The sequence below is a fragment of the Rhipicephalus sanguineus genome, chromosome 3 (assembly GCF_013339695.2).
Source record: "Rhipicephalus sanguineus isolate Rsan-2018 chromosome 3, BIME_Rsan_1.4, whole genome shotgun sequence".
Classification (NCBI taxonomy): Eukaryota; Metazoa; Arthropoda; class Arachnida; order Ixodida; family Ixodidae; genus Rhipicephalus; species Rhipicephalus sanguineus.
In genome coordinates, this window is record NC_051178.1 from 129,909,969 (window position 1) to 129,934,145 (window position 24,177).

Sequence of the window (24,177 nt, forward strand, 5' to 3'; positions counted from 1 at the left end):
AGTACTAACTAGTTACTAATAATGTGTTATGGGCAACTACATTCAAATAGAACTTAAATAGGCAGGAGAGGCCCCGCCCAGATGACCAAAGCGTGACCATCGATTGCCTCCACAACTAAAGAAATTGTGGAAACAGACAGACAGACGTCAATGCCGGGAGTCCACAAACTATACATTTCATCTTCTGTTCGTATTCTCGTGGCATGTAGTAGTGCGCTACAAAATCATTGTGCCCGTGAGCTGGATGGCGGAGCCAACTGCAGAGTCATTGATGTCTCTCTAGAGCGCACGTCCATTGGTCCACGTTCATATTCATCGGTTTTGAGAAGGAAATGCTGCTACCTTCTAAAGTTTTACCTGGCTGCAAATCGTTACTTTTTTCTTTGAGTAACTTGCCACTGTAACGCTATTACTCTTTTACATGGTAATGGCAGTGTTACTCTGTTATCGTTACTAAAACGCGTAATTCCATCTGAAAAATAATGCCAGATTATCGATAAAGGAAAGAGTGAGAAAGGCACAGATGGATAAATCTTATAGTATGTATATTTTCACTGGGAGGCAAGTATATATGTTTGCATTTGTGACTTTTTTATTACTGTTCTTACAGGAACGAAAAAGATAATGCCATCACTTGATTATCAGTAACTGTAACTGTTACAACTTGCTTGCCGGGACCTGTGACTAGAATTTAAAAGGATATGTTTATAAAGGTACAGGAGGAGTTTTAAATTTTTATCTTCATAGGCAATAATTCAAGACTGTTGAATTCTTGCATACTGATTGCACAAAGTTTACTGTAGATTTTTCTATGTGTGCGTACAAAGCTTATATTACTTATGAAGTCGAACCCGCTTATAACAATACTCAAGTGCCACAAAAGTTTCATTGTTATAACCGATAAACATGCAAAAAACAAAATAATGGGACGGCGGGCTGTTGTGAGAAAACTTTAAGATAGAATGGGATATACCAACAGACATCAGCGATAAGGACGAAAAAGCTGCCGATTTTTTAGACATGCTTGAAAATTTGGACACTTTCATGGGACCGCCGCAAGCCCCATAGGGCCAATGTATGACAGCGTCTGAAGTTTCGGACGCTGAAACTGTTCGATGTCTGAACTTTTTACTCAAACTGCATGTCCGAAAGTGCTTTAACAGAAGCCACCGCCACTCCCGCACCGTAGCGGATTTCAAAAGTCACCTTTGCCGTAATGCCACAACGCTATGCGGTGAAGGATACCGCGAGTCCAAAGGGGTGCTAGGGGACGTTAAGGTTGTTAGCGGGGGGTTCAGCAGTTTGAATTTCCCGTTTTCTTCCTTCTTTTCAAGGATCCTGCATTCCGTTACCTTTAGGCACGGACATCCAACAGCCCGAATTCATTGTTATAACCAATCATGCGGCATGCAGGCATTGCTGTAAGCGGGTTATTTCACCATAGAAAACATACAAAAGTTGGCGGTGCAGAAGTTTCTCATTGTTTTAACCGATACATTGTTAAAACTGGTATCATTATAAGTGGGTTCGACTGTATATGTCTTGTATGTTTGTAATTCACATAAGTGCTACAGGGTTACTTTTTCACGCCAGGTCACCGACTACAACACTTCCTTTCTGCTGATAATGCACCCATGACTGGTAATCATGTAGCACATCAAGATCTTTGTCCATTTATTCACTAGCTCTATCTGCACTTGTTGTGCCAGTTTGTGCCAACAACGACCAAGATCAAGCCCAGTATTCTCAATACACATTGCTTTGCTTTGTGGTAACGATTTGGGCATCTCAGCTTGTGCTGATTAAAAGGGCAGACTTTGGGACTCATGCATAAGTTTTCTGTGTTAAAATTGTTTTAGCTGTTATGAGTGTAGAAAATACTGCATACTTACTGTCTGGGCAGTTGCAGAGGAGCTGTGACTCAATTCCAAGTCTCCTACTTGAAATGTCAGTTCAAGGAATATTCATTGTTTTACCTTTGACAATACCTTGTGGGGATTGAGGCTTGCCCGTCGCCATTGCGCGGGTTTTTCGCCTATTTCTGCCATCCTCATGTCCGATCATGTCGCTCCCCTCCTCCGCCGTCCTACGGCGCTGGGCGAGCGGGGGTGACGTTAACCCCCTCACCCCGGCGCCGGATCGCGACGGTGGCGCCACGTTCGAGTCTCGCGTGCTCGCGTCTCGCGAGACGTTGCGCGCGGCGGGGGAGGGAGACCCTCTCTGGACCTCGTAGGGTGAGCACGCATTTTCTTTCCTGTCCGTCGGCTCCTTTGTTTCGGCTCGCTCGGACGGAGTTCGCCAACGGTGCCTTGCGCCGGCGGCGAGCGCTTACCTTACCCAGGTGAAAATGTGTAACTGGGAATCCAACTGGTTTCAACTGGTTCCACTTCAACTGGTTTAAGGAACACATTTCCAGTTGGTAACTGGGACCAGTTGGGAATGCATTCCCAGTTGGCGACTGGGACCAGTTGGGAATGCATTCCCAGTTGGCGACTGGTACCAATTGGGAATGCATTCCCAGCTGGAAATGCTTTCCCAGTTGTGAACAGGTCCCATTCCCCGTTGCTGCCCAAATGGGCATGCTTGTACTCCAGCTAGCTCAAACAATCTTCAACCTGCAAATAATGTTCATTCTGAGCACATCAAACGCTCCAAAGGAACACTTGACACTCCATGTTAGGTGTAGAAGATGATCATGATTTATTGCTATTACACAAAAAATTACACAGCTCTAGGCATAGGCCTCCAACGCTCAAGTTTGCGCAGCGCCGTCCGCCGCCCCAGCGGAGAGAGGGGAAAACTCCGGTAGCTTGGACGGGTCGCTCTTGCTTGGTTTTCCCATTGCGCGCGCGGAGAACGTGCTCCCCGGGGCTTTATCTCGCATTTTTCACGCTATGGGTGCCGTTCCTTCGTCTTACTCGAAGGCAGGCGCACCTAAAGGCGCACCGTCCTGCTGCATTGTGAACTCTCACAAAAGTTTAAAAATGACGAAGAGCCGAAAACTGCCCGTCAAGTTCTACCGTTTCCAATGCAAGCAGTGCGAGGAGCAGAGGCGTCAAGAGTGGATTATGGCAGTTCGCCGCGATGCTTTCGCGGTCTTGTCACCTTGAAGCAATTTTTGTCGTACACAGTATTACGAACTATTAACGGGGAGAAACGCGATGATCGTGCTCATTTGAAAGGGAAGTGCGTTTGTGAACCGAAGCTACAACAAATAGACAGCCGCTGTACGTTTCTAGATTGCGCGCTGGCTTTCCGAGTCAACCATTTGTACTGTGACAGCAGCGGAGCATGTGGGCTTATTACACCACAGTTAAAATAACGTACCGTGAGTACTAAGTGTTTAATTCAGCTGATTGCGGTACATTTCCTGTCGCGGCTCCCTGTAAACAGAATTAAGCTGCATGTTTGCACTGAGCGTTTATATTGGCCTTGCATACGACACGCCGTGAATGCTTAGCAGGCTGAAGTGTTGCGCTGCTAAGATCGTGGTCATGGGTTCGATTCACGCATACGGCAGCTGCATTTCGATGGGAGCGAAATGCAGTAACAACGGCGTACTTAGATTTACGTACACGTTAAAGAAACCCAGGTGGCCGAAATTAATCCGAAGTCCCCCACCAAGGCGGCAATTAAATTTTCGATGGCTTCGCGAATTCAGATGCGCTTATCATTGGGCACAAATCTCGGCGTAATCATAAACACGAGTAATCCCAGTGGGTATTGTGTAATATCAGGGGCGTAGCGAAAAATTTTTTTCGGGGGGGTCCAACTATACTTTATGCTCGTGCGTGCGTTTGTATGTGGGCGTGTACATATACGCAAGCAAAATTGAAAAATTTTCGGGGAGAGTTTTAGCCCCCCCAACCCCCCCCCTCCCTGGCTACGCCCCTGTATAGTATGATGCTGACCAAGCGAGCTGTCGAAACAACCAAAGCGACGTTAGAATAAGCGAACACGGTGCGTGATCAGGCGTCGATATTATTGAAATGAAACACGCCTCTGCAAGAAACATGCACGGTCGAAGTGGGCATGATTTTTTTTTGAGCGTATCATTATGCTGTCAAAGGGAGCTCTAAAAAAATCCAAAGTGACATTAAACTTGCGATCCGACGTTGTTATCATTCGATGCAAACCTCGAAAAAAGTGAAACTCCCACGAAACTGAACACTGCGCATTGCGATGCAGCCAGTGACTCAACAGGACAGATGTAAATTTATGCTCTTCACACTGAGCTCATAATAAATTTAAAGGCGGCCGGCAAACTTGGCATCCATGCGATCGAAAAGTTATCAATTCGCACTTTCCAGCACCTATAGGTGGCGCGGAGAACGTTGCAATATGGCGGGACGAGAGGTGATGGAAGCGACACGAAAGCGTGCGCGTCTCGAGAACCAGGCGGCTTACGAGCCTATGGTATCTCTAAGCGCGATCCTTGACCTTGCCAAGGAAACACAGAGATGTGTTGACGCTGGACATATAATATGTTGTGGAGTACGCGAGACGACAAGCGCGGCCGTCCAGGTGGAGTCCCTCTGCCTGCAGACAAGTGCCATGAAAGGCCCGCCGCATAGAATAGATGTTCAAGTGTGCAACGCAACCAGTGCCGTAAATGTCAGTATTTCTTCTTACGTTTTGTAATCTATATATGACGTACGAGAATTGACACCAACCAGTGGTAGCGCTCGTGTGTAAACAAAGCGCCGTCCCCGCTTTTTGCGCTGCCTAAAATGTAGTGCGAGCGTTCACGGCGAGATACATGGTTCCCCGCGCCGGTTTAGCTGTGAAATGATTGTTTAAGACTGAAACGGAAAGAGTTATGTATTGGCGATTCAGCAGATATGAGCGCAATGATGAAGTATGCCAATACCTGCAGCTTCCCGCACGATTGGCGTTTTCGCGTGCCGTGGGGTGGTGGGGAGACACTGTCACTTCTTCATTCTAGTGTAATAAAAGTAGCAATATGGTGCTTAAAGCTTCCCGGATTCATTATGCATGTGGCAGCTGTCGCATTTTACCCCGCGAGAATTACCACAGTTTTAATGTCGTTTGCATGCTTATCATTGATTTATTTATTATCAGGGAGAATGCACATGCAAGGCCGGTCTCTCTGCTCAATGCAAAGATGTGTTTGCCACACTGATATATTTGAACAGGTTAAAAACCTTTTAACAACATGAATTTATCACATTTTGTTGGTTGTGTCCTGCAATGTGCACCGAGAGACTAACAGTGAATGTGTGCGATATGCCGTACTAAAAGCTTCAATGTAAAAACAAACATAGAGGCATCACTGCAATAAAAGGAAATGAAATTGCATCTGGTGTTTGTTGTTGCACTCCCAACCGTGACTTTTAATAACATGTTTCTACTTAACAGTCACATATTAGTTGTCCTTGTTGAAATACACACGACCATTTGCTAACTTCTTTCCCAATGCGGAGCTTGATTCTCCACAACTTCTGTCGTTCTTTACCTTGGTTCTTTCTCTTTTGGAAAGCGGTGCAAGCTGACTTTTCCAAATATTGCACGATTTGTGCATAGTGGCACACTGCACGTGCGATTGCTCTTCGCTCTTAGCCCGTTTTTCTCCATGGCGCACTACTACGACGCTCCGGCAGCCACACAAACATGCACACAAACGTGGCGAGTAGGAAACCCACCACCGTCTCCTGTCTTCGGAAAAAATCCGCGCGGTGGCGCTACCTCATCTGGAAAGTGCGAATAGAAAACGCACGCGAAAGCGTGCTGGGTGTTTGCTGACAGCTCGAGATCCGAGTAGACACGACTGCCGCAACGAATGTGCTTTTTACCGGTAACATAATTACAGAACTCGCGCAGTCACCTCCCTATTCATGTCAAAGAAATGTGCCCGTTCAGCATCGGCACGCACGTAGCGCTCGCACAAACAGCATCGCCCTTGACGACCTGCTCGGTCCCGAAAAGGTGGTCGATCAACCGTTCTCCTCTGGTGAGATTCCCACCGTGAAAACGTTTTTTCCATCTCTGGGACCTTTCTAAACCTTCACAGGAAGGGACACGTGAAGCTGCACGTGCACGGCGAGCAGAGAACAGCGCGTGCAGGGTGCGGGAACGTGCTGAGACAGCGCAGTCAAAAGGCAGGCGCGGGAGGGGAGCGACCGGTTTTTGCTAGAAAGGCGGCGAAACGCGTGCGACGCAGCGCCCCCTGGCCGAGCTTGGGAGGCCTATTCCCTGCTGTGGCTGGTTTGGACCAGCACTGTGGTTGCACATTCAGTGGAAACATTTCCTCCGCACGGCTTTCATGCAGCACTGTATTTTCTCAACCAAATATACTGGTGAAGTTTCGGGCTGCGCAGCTGATGAATCTGTGCCATTCACTCGTGACCAATGAAACAGCGTTGCTGCAAAATAAGAGGTAACATGTTTCATGCATGTCCCAGGACAGTCATATCAATTTATAGATATACACAGCAGACCTACCTTCTAACAATTCACACGACAAACTCTGTCTACAGAGATCATGCGCTGCATCTATTCCGAATTTTTAGAAGTCGAGTTTATATATCAGCGGCAAAAAATAATAAAAGAACCATTATTTTCACTCGAATTCATATGCCTACACATGCAACAGGTTCAGGAATATTCATTTAGAGTGCACATACGGGCCCTTAGCGCTTTCTTTGAAAGTCGCGGACAGAGTTACGAGTACACTTCATAGTTATTTAGCACACCGTTCAAAGCACAAATATTGCACGGCACTCGTTTTCTGTGATGCTCCCAAACAAATGGCAGCAAGTTTGCGAGCACTCCGCACAAACCCATAAACAAACTTAGCTAGAGCAGTATAGAAAGCATTTGTTTACAATGCAACGTTCCATCGTCTCAACACTCAAAACACTCTGCCTGCATTATATCTACATCTTCTCTAGGATACTGAGAACTAGCACTCGAAGCATAAATGGTATAATTACCTTCAAACGGCTGCATCGCTGACAATTGGCAGGCAGCGTTCCGCACACAATGGGTCCATATATCCGTCTTGTCACAGGCGTAAACACTTGACCGGCGTTTGCCTGAAGTCAAAGTCTTCCAGAAATGAAGCTGCCGAACACTAATTCGACAAAGTCTAATTTACGCACGCCATGACTGCACGTTCCTTTTGAAAAACAGCACAACTAAGCAGCGCGACCACGGACCACCGAGCGCTCGGTAGCTAGCCCTCGTCCCATGTGGTGTACGAAACTAGCATCGCTGTTTTTCTAAATTTTATGTCTTTGTTATCCGGTTTCTTTCTTCCATTAAATATTGCCGAATTGGCACGAAATAATTCATTTCAGTTTATTTTATATGTAATCTTTATGCTTGCTTACTTTACTGCTTCGTTCAATGTATGAGCCTATGAGATACGGAACTAATGTAACGGCAGTCGATGTCACTGATCTCCACTAGGAGGATGGAGGTCAGTGGTCGATGTAGAGAGGCTGCGTTTGTGCTACGGTTTGTGGGATTGTGTCGGCAGCATGTCGGCAGTCTCAGCTGTGGTAGCTCTCGGCACTGGCACTACTCCATTTTTCGTTCTCGTACGGAAGTAACCGCTGTGCTACACACAATACTATTAAGCATGGCATGCTCCCAGCGAAACGACGGCAATATTAACACCCCAACGTCAATTGGGCCCGCCTCGGTTGCGCGTATTGTCACCGTGATGGACGTAAAAAGATTGACAACAGCTTTTTAATGTTAGTTGAATGTACTGATGCTAAAACAAGCGTACGCTTGTGTGCACTGTGTTGCGCATTTGCGCAACGGAATAATCCACGATAATATGATTTTTAAAAAATACATATATTTCAGGTGAGGTAAGACTGTATATATTAATGTAATGGGGTTTAAACAACACGAAGAGGATGACGTCTAAACAAGAAAAGATAATTCATTCGGAAACCATGAGATGCTATTTTCTTATTCTCTCATTGTCCTAGGAATATTACTAGGCTAGTGATGGTACCCCTCTACGAATAGGACACAAAAAGCTCTTGGATAAAACCCATTCGCTCAAGTACAGCAATGCTGCGTATGTGTTCGAGTTCAATTATCTTCTTCTTTCACTTTGAAGAACCGTACAACCAAGACAACTGGTCGCACTTCCAGTTAGGGCGCAACTGGGACCACTTGCTTCCAATTTAACTGGTTATGGTTTCCAACTGGGATCAGCTTCTTCCAGTTCAACTGGTCATGGTTCCCGTTGGTGGCCAGTTGAGCTGTAACTGGAACCAGCTGCTAACTGGGACCAGTTGCAACTGGAATCAACTGGCACCAGTTGAGTTGTAACTGGGACCAGCTGCTAACTGGGACCAGTTGAACTGGAATCAACTAGGACCAGTTGAGTTGTAACTGGGACCAGCTGCTAACTGGGACAAGTTGCAAATGGAATCAACTGGGACCAGTTGTTTCCTAACTGGAACCATTTGATCCCAGTTGATACCAGTTGAAACCAGTTGGATTCCCAGTTACTCATTTTCACCTGGGTACGTTGTCCTTTCCGAACGCTAGGCTGAAGAGCGGTGCGGTGCATTCGCGCGTGGTCTTACTACGCGGAAACCGTATCTATCGAAGCCAACGCGAGCGGAGTTGGCCCTTGCTCGAGCGATCGGGCCCTGTGGTCGCAGATCGTAAGAGTACGCAGCATAGTCGCGAGGGTCCGTTTCCCTCAGCGGCGTGTCGCCGTGAGCCCTTTTGCCCGCGGAGACGTGCTCGCGGCACCCTTTGTGTTGTACTTTCGCCCGTGGCGTGGTTAAGCCTGTTTTTGCTTCTCCCGCCGCCTTTGGGAGCGGGCGTTGTACTGCGTTTTGTGGAGTTGCCGCAGGCATTAAAGTGTTGCGGATTTCGAGAGCAGTACTGTGTACTTGCCGCGCTACGCTCGGTGCCTTTGCGCTTGAACGTACTGTCGACAGCAATAGTTTGCGGGATGTGCAGCGCGTGGCGGAGCGACGGAAAACTGCATTGCTGCGTCATCTACCGTGATGCGGCGGGTGTTGAGGCTATCGGCCTCGGCGATTAGCGACGTCGCGTTTAGACAACGTGCCGTTGCCGGATCTAATCGCGGAGGCTGCGGCCGATAGCCTCAACACCCGTCGCATCACGGTAGGTGACGCAGCAATGCAGTTTTCCGCCGCTCCGCCACGCGCTGCACATCCCGCAAACTTTACATTCACACCGAAGGCGGGGCGGCAAAGCGGCGAAGCGGTGAGGCGGAAAGCGGCAAAACCTCCTCTCCAGGCGGCGAAAGCGGGGCGGAAAACGAGGCGGCAGGTCCGATCGCTCTCGGACCAATTTTTTGCCGCTCGCCGCTACTCGCCGCTTTGCCGCAGCCAATCAGAACGCGCTGCGGCGGTGGCGCGGCGGTGGTGCGGGTGTCTCTTTGGGAGAAGCCGTGTCACGTGATAGCGACACGTGCGCTAAAGCGCGAAAGGCCCCGCCTCCTCGGCCGCGTGGGCAGCCAAGAGAGCCATGCGGTCTGAACAGGTACGCGCGCTCGCCGCCTTGAAAACCCACGCTAGTGGCCGTACTCCTGTGAGGTACGTGCACACTACAACCTGCCCGATTTTTATGCACATTGAGAAGAACTCCCAGCTGGTATATAGGATAAGCCATATAGGTTTTAATATTTCAGATGATAACTATATTTACAAGTTGACAATGGAAAGAAACTCGCAAATTGCGTGTACGTTTTTAGAGCATAACTTGGATGTGAAATGATTGACAGGGGCATCAACCAAAACAAATTCACGATTTATTGGAATACTGTGTTAAACATTCAACTGACCTTGTACTTTTTAAAGGCAAATCATAGCATTGCTATATAACTCCCAAAAGTAAAGGTCCGGCAACAAAATGTTTCTGTAATATTCCCAAGGAACGAAAAATTGGTTTGTTTATTGGGAAGATGACGGATAAAAATGGCCCATCGTCACACATCCCATTTGTGTTATCTTTATATCGTATGAACTTATAAGGTGAATCGACCGAGTGGACACTACAAATATGATATGTCACTGATTGCCATTGAGCTGTGCGAAGCACATCGCGTCAAATTGTATGTTACATAAAAAGTACTGTAAAAGGTGTGACTGTTCAGGATGTATTCACACTCGGTTTACTGAAATTTCTTATTGTGTTCTCTCTTCACAGCTCCAGCGCGACCCATGCTCAACCTGAACTTGAACCTGAATGCATCGAACTCGCCCAAGCGGTCTCGGCACAACCTCACGCTTAACTTTGGTTGCGCCGCTTTGAGCGTCGTCGGCGAGAAAGTAGACACTAGTGTCGCTCTTGAAAAGCAAGGGTGAGTGCCTACCTGCCTAATCAGGCGTCCTTCTTTTCTTACACAGGCCCCACAACACACACACATACCTGGCTTTTCACATAACTAGAATCACGAATTAAAATGACATGGTTAATCGCAACTGAATGAAACCAGCAACATCATGTGGTGCTCGTTAAGGTATTTTTATATACAGTAGAACCCCGCTGTTGCGTTCCCGGCTGTTACGTTTTCCTGGCTGTTACGTCGTTTTCGGCCGGTCCCGGCACAGCTCCCATAGGATCCAATGCATTGGGAACCCCGCTGCTGCGTCGCAACTGTGGGACCGTTCCCGCATCATACGTTGCGAAGTGCCACGACGCGCCGGCCCGAGCGGCCATGTTGTCTTTCACGTAGCTTGGCTTGGCGGCTTGACAATGGGATTGGCCGCCCAAAGTGCCGGGGGCAACACCTATGACGTATTTTCGGTTCATGCCAGCAAAAAGCATGACCTTTGAGATCCGTATTTTGAGCCCGATTTCAAAGGGTATAGCCCGATCGCCATCACCATCGCCCATGTGTGCCCGTGCTAAAGTCCCTAGATTTTCCCTAGGGACTTTAGCCCGTGCTTACCCGTGCTTGCTGCGGTCTTCTCGCATTGCCTTTGTTTCGTGTCGGTCGTTGCGCAGGTTATACGAGCGTGCAGCATAGTGCCTTTACACTTCCAACGCTCCAAATAGTCTTCAAACAGGATGACATCAAGAAAGCGGAAATCACTTTCGCTGCAAGAGAAGTTGAACATTCTCCGCGCTGTGAAGAGAAACCCGACGCGGAAGAAGGCGTGCATAGCGAAGGAGTTAGGAATGACGCCTTCCACCTTGAACTCCATCGTTGCAAAACGGATCGAAATTGAAGAAAATGCCCGAACCTTCGACGTCAAGTGCAAGCAAGCCCGGAGTTCGGAGCACGTGCAGCTTGACAAGGCCGTTTTCGAATGGTTCAAACAAGCCAGGGCCGCAGGAGTTAACTTCGACGGTACCATCCTGCGAGAGAAGGCACTCGAGATCGCCGACAAGCTCGTATCGACGGTTTTTGTGCATCTAACGGTTGGATCGACCGTTTCAAAAACAGACATGCATTACGCTACCGCACTGTCAACGGAGAGGCTGCAAGCGTGGACACGGAGACTGGTTGAGGCCTGGAAAGAGACCGTGGTGTCTATCATAAAGGACTACGAGCCGAGAGACATATTCAATGCCGATGAAGCAGGCCTTTTTTTCAAGGTACAGGCCCTCTAAGACGCTGACCTAAAAGGCGAGGCTTGCCACGGTGGAAAATGCAGTAAGGAACGACTAACGGTGCTGCTGTGCTGCAACTCCGATGGTTCGGAAATGATGAAACCGTGGGTGATAGGAAAGTTTCGAAACCCACGCTGCCTTAAAAATGTCCGTCACCTGCCCTGCCACTACAACAATAATACCAAGGCGTGGATGACGTGTTCACTTTTTGAGGAGTTCTTGAGATACATGGACTCTAAGATGGGCTGCCAGAACAGAAAAGTCGTTCTTTTTCTCGACAACTGCTCCGCACATCCCAAGGACACTGCGTCGCTGCGGAACGTAAAGGTAGTTTTTCTTCCTGCCAACACCACAAGCCACCTTCAGCCCTTGGACGCTGGAATAATAAAAAATGTAAAGCACTTCTACCGCAAGTGCATTGTAAAGCGGTCCCTGGCCAGCGTGGAGCGTGGGCAGCAGCCGGCAGGCGTCACCATCTTAGATGCCATGCATTATTTAGCATCGGCGTGGAGCGCCGTCACTGCTGCTACAGTTGAACACTGCTTCAACAAGTGTTTCGGTGTGCGCGCAGATGACACAACAGAAGCTGTTGGAGACGGTGCGTTCGCAGACTGCGACGAACTGAACACTGCCATGGAGACTGTTGGTGCCAGTGGAATCGCGTACAGTGACTACGCTTCTGTTGACGACGCCGTTGTCACCTCCGCGATGTTATCCGTCGACGACATCGTGGCTGAGTGCGCCGATCCGTGCGCCAGTGACGAGGAAGTTGAGGAGGAGGTGGAGCGGATACCGGAGCGAACGTTCTCATCGGCCGTAGCGGCACTGGATTTATTGCGAAGATATGTGCGCACCAGTGACGATGGCGAGAGCCACATGGCACTACAGGTGCTTGAAAAACGCCTTGTGCTTGTCGGGCGTGAGAAGATGCGCCAGGCAACGCTGCATGATTTTTTCAAGCGAAAGAATTAAAACAAAACTATGTGCAGTTCACCACTACTCTTATTTCTCAATTTTTCGCGTTTCTCGGCTCTTGCGTTTCCCGGCTCCTACGTTTTTTTTTTACGGTCCCGTGAAAAACGTATCAGCGGGGTTCTACTGTATTGCACTTAATTAGTTATAACTATGATCAATTGTGCAAAATTTTTAATATTCACTTTAGGGACAAGGGTGTTTTGTTACGTTGTAGAGGGCATTCCAAAACAACTGAGGTGATGTTTTGTGGCAATGTATATGCGGCGCGGTGATTTTTTTCGATGTTTAAAGAAAGCCCGCGAAATGTAAATAGATCCACGTGACTGCACTAATGCGCTACCATATTGCAGCGCTCTCAACTGTGCTTCGAGTGAAAGAACCGTGCACGCGGACTGTCAACTTATCGCTTATCAGGGACGATGGTGCTTCCTTGCTATGTGCCACCATCAAAAATGCTGACGCAAAGTGAAGCCGATGCCTAGAGCCACGACCGCTCATTTCACCACGGTTCTTTTACTCCTGTGAATCTCTTCATGCCACAAGTGCTTCACAGGCTCACAGAGAGAAATGCCATGGAAACCAAATGCGTAGCTGTTGGTTAATGCGGCTTAGCTTACTGATTCACGAAAGGTCCTCACACAGTGCCTTAGTGGTGCAATTTTGAACTACAAGTACACAATGTGCATGAGTACGATCCCAGTTACTTTTGGGTACCCTCTCACACATATTATGTTATCTAGCTACTGATTTAATGTGCTAAGTCCCTTCTCTCGCGTGTTGTTAATTTAAGTATGCGAGTGAGCGATGCCTCAGTGTCTAAACAGAAATACTTCAGAAGCAAAATGTAAAAGAAAATGTTTTTAGAATGCAAAGAAGGCAGCTGCTCCCCCTGTAAGCTAGTATTTGTCTCCTTGTCTTTGTTATGGCAGTCACAATGACCATTTGCCATCTGATTTTATCTGCAAGTTTCTGATGTATGGACATTTCATGTGCCTTAAAAAAAAATGCCTGGCCTGCGCGAAACACACAGCACAGTCACAATGAAAGTTGGAAGAGCGGCCTTTCTAGAGCCCGTTGTAAACTCTCTTGGGGTGTATACAAGTAAACTTGCGACGTACCCCCACGCCATAAATCATCATAATTTTTGTGAGGTAGGGAAGCACCTACTATGCCATTATTTGTCGTACTGCAGAGAAGCGAGGTACCCGCTACACGTCTGTAAGGCATTATGTGCACTTCGTTGAAGCTGTGGCTGATGACTATGAAGAATTATGGCTGAGCCTTTTGTACTGGGTTGGAAGCATTAAATGACCCACTCGTTACACAGTTCCCATTGTGTGACGCCCTGTATAAGGTCTTTTTGTGAAGGAGTATCAAGTGCCGGCATGGTTCTGTGGTAGAATACTTGACTGCCACGCAGAGGGCCCTGGTTCAAACCCGATCCAATCCTGGCTATTTTTTCTCATTTCGTGAGATAGCGGTTATGGACACCGGCGGCAACGGACAACTACGCCACCTAAATCAGCTGTTGTTGTGATCCTACAACAGCTTTCGCTGTAAAATAAGCCGGGCATAGCTTGCACTAGTTGTGCAAGGCTAAAGGCACAACGGAGCTGATTGTTTCCTAGCTGGTCCTGGCCATACAAAGTGATGCCAAGTGATGCTAAGTTATACGAAGTGATGCCAAGTTCCAGTCAAGTTCAGCACAGTCACCTCTCGCCATTTGGGCCGTACTAGGTCGTGGACTACTTTAAGTGAGTCGAGTACAGAGTCTTGCTTGGCAGCGCGCCGCGATTCCCGGTAAGCAGCTTCTTCATTGGCAGTGCAAACCTCCTTCAATCTCCCCGTGTCTGCAACTGGCGCCACTGCTACGTGCCAGCTTTATACAGTACGAAGGACCGCATGCTGAGTTAGCCATGTCTGGCGCAATCGAGCGGTTGCACGCAGTTTCCAGGCAGGTGGGCTGGTGGCGGAGCAGTGTATGGGCTAGTGAAGCAGGCGTGCAGCTGTGCAATCAGTTGCTAGGCAACACGCGGTGACGTCATCATGGCGCGAAGTTTTTTTTTGTTCGCATTGGGCAGATTACGGCCGGCTTAAACAGCTGCGCCGTGAAAAGAAAAATCGGCAAGCTGATGGCTTGACAATGGTACTTTGGGTGTAAGCATAGCTAAATAGGTGTTTCTTAGTCTGCTGTCTTTAACAGCGACAACAATAACAACAGAAACTTTTCTGATATCTAAACACATTTTTCTACATGTTTGGTAGACTGGGCAATGTCGTTGTGTTTCCATACGAATTTTATAGGCTTGCACACCTGGAAACGAAGGCATTGAGGAGTGATGTAATATGCCACAGGGTAAGCGTGATCTGATATCAAAGACCTTTTTATTCCTTTATTCTTTCTTCCATTAAGGTGGTACCATGGCTCGATCAGTCGCCTTGACGCTGAGAACTTGCTCAGGGTTCTGAAGGAAGGAAGCTACCTCGTCCGCAACAGCGAAAGTTCCAAGCACGACTTCTCACTCTCCCTGAAGTAAGCAGATGCACTTCACACATTGTAGTTGCCTTTTATTAAATCTCTATGCGATTTTCCAGCAGGCTAGTATTCTCGGTAGCGGCTATGTTGCATTGACATTCACCCTCATTCATTTACTGTACTCAAAAGAGTAAACATTCTTTGCCCATCTCCAGCATAACTGTTTGACTTCTAGTATCTTATACCACTAGAAGCCTTGCAAAAAAGCTTCTATTGCCAACATTTTTCGAAGCGTGAAGTCTATTTATACTGTTTTTTTTTAAATAGTGTTAGCATTATTTTATAGATAAGCTATGTTTTTGCTAGCTGTATGTCATGCTGTGGAAGTATCGCTGCTATTTTTTTTTTCTTAGATATAAGAGTAGATGTTGATAACATTAAACTCAACCTTCCCTACCCAAAGCGCTGCATTTGCTGCCAAATTTAAAGCTTGTTGCAACCTATGTTGGCTCACCACTATCAGCCACTATCAGACGAGGAAACACGGTGCAACAAAATGCAAATATTGCAATCGATCAACTTCTTGTGCTGGCCACCTATAGTTTAATGATATTGCTGTAACTATGCACGTGAAACAGCAAGTTTTTTTCTGCTATGTCATATATCAGGTGTATTTAAAGTAAGCTTAGGTACAGTGACTTACTGGTATAATATGTGAATCATTTGGTTTTGTGACTATGATAATTGAAATACATTGAGGTGCTATAAATACACCTTCTCATAAGTTGTAATCTTATCAATATTTGTGCACATCATTTGCAACATAACAAGCTACAGAACAGGATGAAACATACTGACTAGAAATTCAAGACTTGCTACTGAAATTAAAAAAAAAAACAGTTTTATCACCAAGTATTTTCTTGATTGAATGGTTGAATGCTGGAATGTTTTAGTACGCCTTCTGAAAAGCACAGCCAGAGCATTCCTTGACTGTCCTTTTCACCACCCTTGTGTTTCTCCAGGACAGCAAACCCAGTGAATCAATTGGACAGAGTATTTCTTCTCACTAAATTTTGCAGAGGGATAAGGCCAGAGATTTTGTACATGCTCCATGCAGCTACGGTATCTTCACAGCACGTATGATGAATGCGCATATACAAACAAGGAAATGCGTACAATAAAAACATATGACAGGGCCCTACATGACGTATGACAGATGTGCCTGCGTGTTGTGCACCTCAAAAGGTGAAGGTTATGTCTAAGGTTATGTAAGGGTCATGTAACAGTAAAGGTTATGTCTGTGTAAAGGTTATGTCAAAAGTTATGTCTCGTTGTATTTACGCACTGCCCCCTCCTTTTTTCTGCGCAGGAGTGCACGGGGTTTCATGCACATGAAGATAGTGCACAATGAAGACGGGAAGTTTATATTGGGCCAGTTCAGCAAGCCCTTCGAAAGCATCCCTGAGATGATCCACCACTACTCAGTCAACAAGCTGCCCATCAAGGGAGCCGAGCACATGTCGCTTCTCTACCCAGTCATCGACCAACTTCTCTGAAAATGCTTGCATCACTTGCTGTGTGCTGGCAGCATGGCATAGAATACCTTTAATTTGCTTATTCTATTTCAAACACCCATTCTATTCTTTAATGTTTTATATCGTACAACCGACTGACAGATGCCAAAAAAGAAAGAAAGGAAGAACTTTTTTCTACAATTTAGAGCTTTTTCAGAGTTGGGCTGTATACACAATTCAGTATAATCTGCCGAATTCTCTTTCAAGCCTTTCTGCCTGCCTTGGCAAGGGCGGAGTTAGCTGAGTCTGTAAGCAAACAACTTCTGTGCATATTCTGGACAAAGTACTACAACTATTGAAATCTAGCCTTTAATTAATGCAGTGCATTTTTATGAATGACGTTCCTTGCACATTTTTAGCAAAGTGGATCCACATTTCACGTAAGCATATGCAGTTTTACAGACTGAAGTGAAATGTTACTGTCAACCTTATCGTGTCTCTTTGTTCTATTTTATTCTGTCATGAATATTTGTGATTAGAAACTCCTCTTGACTAAATAGTCACCATATGTTGTGTGAATATCACCAGTAATTGTAACTTGTGATGCTTTTTTAGCTGCAAACTTTGCTTTCTTTTATATAAAGCTCAAAAAACAGCTTTCGGAGCATTCTCTTTTATTTAGTTTTATCTTTAATGACTGCCGTTGTACTTACAATTACATGTCCTGCGTGCCAGGAATTGACCTCAAGTGTAGATGTCAAACTGCTTCGTTTGTTGAAGTGGCAACATTCCATATACATAATTCACTCTGTTTTTGCCGCACCTAAGATAAACCGTGGAAAAAAGTGATTTAATGTACTTAATATTACTGAGTATTTATTTAGTTGTTGCCATGATGTGAAACTGTCTAGTCGATTCAGCTTAGGCACTCCCTAAGCAATACACTTTGTTTCATTTTATACAAAGAAAGAAAGAAATTTATGCATGATGAGTGTGAAGTCTTTTTATCGCCAGCTGCAGAGTTGAGCTGCAAGGACGAAAACGTGAGCTATGCTTAAAAGGAGTGAAGTGGTCCTGGATCAGAGAAACGCCTCTATGGTGCTTTGACTACCTACTTGTTAACAATGTCAACATGCGGCAAGCTTGGGCAGGCATTCTGCATCAAAGTCAAATACCACTTGGAGATGCTCATGCGATAGTACTCAGCTTATGTTTTGCTTGCCATACTTGCTTCTGCCTATACCCTTTCGTCACGCAGGCTAACAAAATTCTCAATTTTGTTAGCCTTTTTCAGAGCTGGTAGCAATTATCTTTTACTAGTTTTCTGAATGTGTATACCATGTGGCACGCAGATAAATGGGCTAATAATCTGGTTGAACTGCAGCTGCCATACAAAATTTTCTGCTATATCACCAGTTTTGCTTTTGCAATGCCTATTCTTTCTCTGAACACATGCACAAAATATTTTCTTGTGTCCACTGGCACATAACAAGTAGTTGCCTCAAGAACCTACAGCAGATGGCAGGGTATTATAATTTCCTGCAGTTACGGGGTATCAAGATGTCGCTGTAACTGTTGCTTCAGTATTGAACAAAGATAGCAGGATATTATAAAACAGGATCTGTGTAAGCAGAAAAGCTCTGGTGAACATCCGTAAACCTCCAAAACGAAACACAAATGTTTACGAATGCCCTTCTTAAAACTAGCATATTTCACTAATACAAATTAGCCGTGTAATAAAGATAGCTTTTGATTGTGGGAGCACTTTCAATGCGAGAAGTAACTGTTCCATCAACACTTATGGACAGAAAATTAACATGCATAGCACTTACTGTGTTCTGCCACATCATTATAGTCACCTACGGCACCTTTGAGCTCTTGCCCCCTAGAGACAAAGCAGTAGTGAGGTTATGTACTTAACGTGGAGGAGCAGTAGCTTAGCATTGACAGAAAGACATTTCCCCCCTCTTACTAGAAGCACACTGCCGTGATTGAGCATTGCCCACATAGTGCCAGTCTGTTGCACCCCAACATATTATCTATATCATTTCGCATGATGCAAGTGGCAAAGTGATTTTGGTGCAAGGGTCGTTGCCTTGCCGAACATGCTCAACATTCCCAGGCGAGCTCTCTGGCATTGAAATTTTTTCATGCAATCACAGGTTACTTGGCTCTTGCTTTGTGCCAACTATAAGCCATGGTATTATGACTTCTGCCTTTGGAAGAGGTACCAACTGTGTGCAAAATGTAACTGCTTTTTTTTTGTATTTGTCAGTAATTAGCTAGTACTCGAGCTTTATTCATTTGTCCAAAGTTTTGTACCATGAAATAGTAGAACTTTGATATAGCAATTATAAATTTATTGAATTATCGGATTTAATGAAGTAAATCTAAAATGTTTTTTGTTGATATCAGCATGTAATTTGTAAAAACTAGGGGTGTGCGAATATTCGAAATTTTGAATATATTTCGAATAGTGTTTGCTATTCGATTCGATTTGCACTGAAATTTTACTATTCGAACTATTCGAACTTCCCAAAGACAAATGCAGTCAACGTCCGGTTGAAAGTGACCCCTTCAGATTTTTAATATGCTTCACCTCATTACACTCTCGTATTGCGTCAAAGCTGTCTTTCAAGCTCCGTTACGGTCGAACTTAGCCAAGAGACAAAGTCTGGTTGGAAATGGTCCCTAAATTTTTAATATGCTTCACCTCATCACACCCCCGTATTGCGGCAAAGCTGCCTTTCAAGCTCCGTTACGGTCGAACTTAGGCAAGAGACAGTCAACGTCCGATTGGGAGTGGTTTCTAGATTTTCAATATGCTTCACCTCCTCACACTCTCGTATTGCGGCAAAGCTGCCTTTCAAGCTCCGCTACGGTCGCAAATGTATTAACTCAAGAAAACGCTGGTTCCAACATGGAGATGGAAGATGTGGCAGAGTTGGGGGCTCAATTAATGCTGTTTTGGACCTGAAATTTGGGCAGGAAGTCCGAAAAATCGGACGCCGAAGCTTTTTAGCATCCAAAATTTCAGATGTTCTTTTATATCGACGTCTACTTGGCAGATTTGGAACTCCAAACTTGAAGGAAGCACACCCTTGTCCGCCACATCAGTTGGCCTTCCACAGCAGTTGAAAGAGGAGGAGAGGCTGAGGAAATGGCATCTCTGCCTATCACGTGTAAAGTGTTGTCGGCAACACTTTGGTTGCACCAAATCATGTACATGAATACAATTTGGCTTCTACATTGTCTCACTCTTGATAAGAAAGACAACTATGAAATATGACCCCACCAGCGCTTCATCAACCTAGCGAAAAGAAACACTTTCATGTTGCGATCTCACAAGAACATACTTAGGGATTCTCTGCAACTTTTTCTGTAATTTCCCTTCGAATTATTCGAAAAATGTTTGAGAAATTCGAAAATTATTCGAAATTATTCGATTCGATTCGCACTCAATCTTTATTATTCAAATTCGCTTCGCACCCAAAATTTTGCTATTCGCACAGCTCTAGTAAAAACTATTGTTGGGTTTAACTATCTTACTTTTATGTAGGCTGTTACCTTGTATTGGAATATCTCTCAATCTTCTGAAGCTTGATTTCACAAAATTAATTGTTCTCACAATTCTCGTGTTTTCCATATTTCAACAATACTGTGAAACCTTCAATTCATTATCAATGCAGAATTTCTAGAAGTATGTATTTGGAGTCCTGGCTAATGAATGGCTGTAGATAAGCTAACACATGGCGAGACAAATACCATGATAGAATCTGATGTGCCATTGTAGTCACAATGAAAACTTTTCTGTGCCAGGTGCATTGCCAAGCTTTCCGACTTTCATTTGCGCTGCCAACATTGTTTGCATTTTCTGCTGCTCGAGCACATTTTGCGTGATGTGCCTTCTCAGCTGTGAGAATGAGACAGCGGTACTTGGAAGTTGAAAGACGTGCGTTGTGGAGCCTTGTGGAGTTGCACATTCCCTGCCAGACAAGTGTCAGTACCACGATGAATAAGAAGAAGGGTTCTAACTTGCTGTAAGCAGGCTGCTACTAAGCTTGCTTCCGACTCTTCTTGATATTTATTAGCATATAGTTGTTGCATTTATGTTAGAGGCAGTGCTAGGCACCTCGTGATTATGGTGTATTTTGATGTGCTTTCCGATAGTTGGCAGCAAGCTGAAATGTTGTCGTTGGTTAAGGTATACCGGTAATCTTCCTCTTACTTGCATTAAGCCACGAAAGGATTTTACGTGAAATGAGCAACGGAATATATGCTGTGGTTCATGGGCTTAATTTGCCATATTCTGAATTTTAAGCATCAAACATCGCACATTGATTTCCTGATGTTATATTGTGCTTCCTAAGTAGCTACATGAACAGCTTTGTTACCATTTTTTTTTGTACTGAACACAAATCTTATCTGCAATGTGCCAACATTAACAAAACTTACTTTCTTCCTAATTCAGTTCAATTTTCTATCTCTTGCCTGTTTATGTTGTACGGTAAGGACGCCAGATTTTGGTTGCATCTCTTGCTCGGTTACGCGTCGTCAAAGCTTACTGATGTTTTGAGAGCATGTGCAATTGTTCATACTGTGAGTAAGTTTGTAAAGGCAACAGAGTATTTTAATTATGTGCTTAATGCAGGTGCATCTGCTTGCAATTTGGGTTGCCGCACCATGGGTTCATTAGAGATGTCATTCTTACAGTTATCTGTGGATGTCAGAAAGTGGCCATTGCAGCAAATACGCAGCACTCTACTCGTGTTTCAACATTACAGAATGTGTCATGTACAATTTCTAAAAAGCAAAAGGTAGATAAACCAAGCAGCTGACTACATGGACATCTACATATCAAGTCAACTAACACAATAGTAAATGCTTTCTTTTACATACGTGCATGGCTGTAAAATGTGTGCCATGTGTGTGCATGTCTGCTAGAACGATCTACATTTTTTTTTCTGCTCTCTAGTAAATGTTGGTGGCCTGGTTTGGCACGTGGAAAGGAAGGAAATGCTTAATAATAATGAGGCTCTAAAACTATATGAACACAGCTGTTTTGGGAACACAGCTTATGCTTATGGATTTCATTTTCTTGGAACATTTTACAGTGACTGCATGATCATTTAGGCAAAATTGTAAACATAAAATGATAACGAAGTTTGTGAACAGTGAAAATAATGTTCAAAAACTCCAGTGAGGCTTGTTATTACAATTTATTTGGAAGCCATACAAGCTGTATCTAGTGTGATTCTCTTTTCACTAAAGAAAGTGACAGCTTTTTTTTGCTTCGTATGTTTGTAACTATTCCTGCTTGCTGCACTGATACGTGGATATAGGGTTGCACAGGCTGTACAGTTGAAGCTACCTGTATTCTATAGAGATTTTCAAGGCCGCGTGACAATGTCAAAGCTCATGTTGTTGAATGACGAGGCAATTGTTGCCAGCTTTCTCCAGCAGGTTTTGATGTGCAATAGTGGTAAGGGAAGTATTAAAATGATGAGATTTTTGAACGATTGTCTAGCATGAGCCAATGCATACTGGTCTGAGGCAGTCATGTAAAGTCAAGTAGATATATTTTGAGCACCAGAGAATAAAAAGAACTGCCTGAATGATGCAGCAATCCACTAGCAAAATGCCATTTCTTGGTTTGATCCCATCACTTATTTACCCAACAAATTTGTCAAAGGGTATTGATTTTAGGTTGACATGTGGCAGGTTTTGTTTCAAACCATTCATCTAATATGAAGCGGCAGCCTGATCCCGCATCATGCTATACTTTTCATTGTGGAACTAGTTTTCCAAGAATTTGCATGGGCATTGTTGCGTAAAAGCATTTTCTGGGCTGTTCATCGTACATTGTGCATATGTTGTTGGACTTCTTCACAGCTGTTTTGCTTGATTTAAGTAAACGTGCCAAAAATATGTAATTGTAAATTGCGCCAATAACACATTTGTAATTGTAGATGTAGAAGCTTGGTGCTTGGGTGCCCAAAAAATATATGAGAGGGGTGGTCTAAGGCGCGACAAGTAAAGCACATGTCCTGTAGATATGTATTATTTTTGCAACTCGCTTTGCACAAGGGAGAAAAGAAAGAAAGATGTAAAATGTAAACAAACGTTTTGTCCTTGTGTTTTTGTGTTCTTTTACACCAGTTATTCAGATGAAGTGTGTGAGTTTTCCTAGTTCCGTTCCTTAATCTACTATGTTCATGTGAATGGTGTTACAGCGAGTTTGTTATTTCTAGTGTGACAAAGCCGACAAGTGTACAGAGATCCGCGAGGTGTTTGTACTTACATGGTGTGCTCATGCATAGGTTTTTAGACCTGGAGGTCTAATGTGTGCCCGTGCCCTCCACGAAACAGTTTGAAAGCTTGTACAGGAAGAGCAGCTTGTAAATGCTTTTTTTTCTGTTTTTGTAAATGTGTTGACGTTCATCTCACGGTCCTTGCAGGCCTTCGTGCTTTTCCAGACAAGGCTTGATTTGCCCAAGTGTGGCTGGAACTTCTTAACACAATGTACCAGTTCGCTTGGCAGGTTGAAGTGTGTGTATATAGTGTTCTGTGGCCAGAAGGCTTTCATTTGTTCTTACAACGCTGTAGTTTTATCAGGGACAGCAGCTGTGCATTGTTTTGAAGAAGGAAAATATTCTCTCTTCTGTTAGGTTAGGACAAAAAAAAAGTGATTTCAACTCGTGACACTCTAGTGTGGTCAGTCTTGTACTGAAGTGTTTTTAAATAAAGAAAGTTCTGTAAAAGAGTACATGGTTTCATATTTTTTTAAACCATCAACAATGCATCTTTTTTATTAAATGTATGTAAGGAGAGGTTGGTGCCAATGCGTGGTGCCGGCTGCTCCTCTTCTCTTGCACAATAATTGTTGTCGCATAGTAGAAAACAAACACAAGACTATACAAAGGCACATAGTACAACACCCACTCACTCAGAAGCTGAAGAAGATGTGAGCGCCTTCTTCTACACTATAAAAATTATGATGCTCCTCGAAAGAAACCGTTACAAAAACTAAATTGTTTGGACAAACAATGCATCTCACTTATTATCACCATCATTTGCTATCAGACTAAATCTGCTATCAAACAATCGCTATCAGACGTATGAAACATCATAGTATCAATTGGCAGGACAAGGATTCTCCCACAGGTTGCCAATGTATAACCTAACATTGTTGCCTCAGGTTTTGCTGTCCTCAAATGTATTTTTCTCCTTCTGGTACCCACGTGGTAGGGAGTTAACGCAGGTTATCTGTGCAGTGCATTACACAACCTCCCCAGTCACTCTCCCTCTTAATGTGAACTTGTACAGTATTAGCTCATATTTGGCTTAGCTTCCTGACCCATACTGCTCTTTTTATGTCCTATAATCCTTTGCTATGCTATTTTATATTTCATGGTACAGATGTATAACTTGCCAGCTAGTGCTGCTAACAGAACATGCTGTAGGACCAACTGGATTAAAAACAAAAAAAAAAGCTATGTGCCACTTTTTTGTTATCTTTATGTGGCTTTTGTCGTCCCTTACGCTTACCACTTTTTGCTGGTAGCGCAAAGCCTCCAAGTGTGCGCAGGCCAGTTACCCCATTGCAAAAGAGGCGGCTCTTAATGCCAA

The 24,177-nt window shown here is 44.7% G+C and overlaps 1 protein-coding gene across 1 annotated transcript in view; it reads left to right on the top strand.

The window, feature by feature from the left end:
* The window catches only part of LOC119387134 (proline-rich protein 36), a 201,666-nt gene extending 178,355 nt beyond the window's left edge, over positions 1-23,311 (top strand). Inside the window, exons 13-15 of the mRNA XM_037654442.2 lie at positions 10,174-10,327; positions 14,972-15,091; positions 16,404-23,311. Of these exons, the coding sequence (XP_037510370.1) occupies positions 10,174-10,327; positions 14,972-15,091; positions 16,404-16,590 (461 nt within the window). The 3' untranslated portion in view covers positions 16,591-23,311. The remainder of the gene's footprint in view (positions 1-10,173; positions 10,328-14,971; positions 15,092-16,403) is intronic.
* The last annotated feature ends 866 nt before the right edge of the window (positions 23,312-24,177 follow it).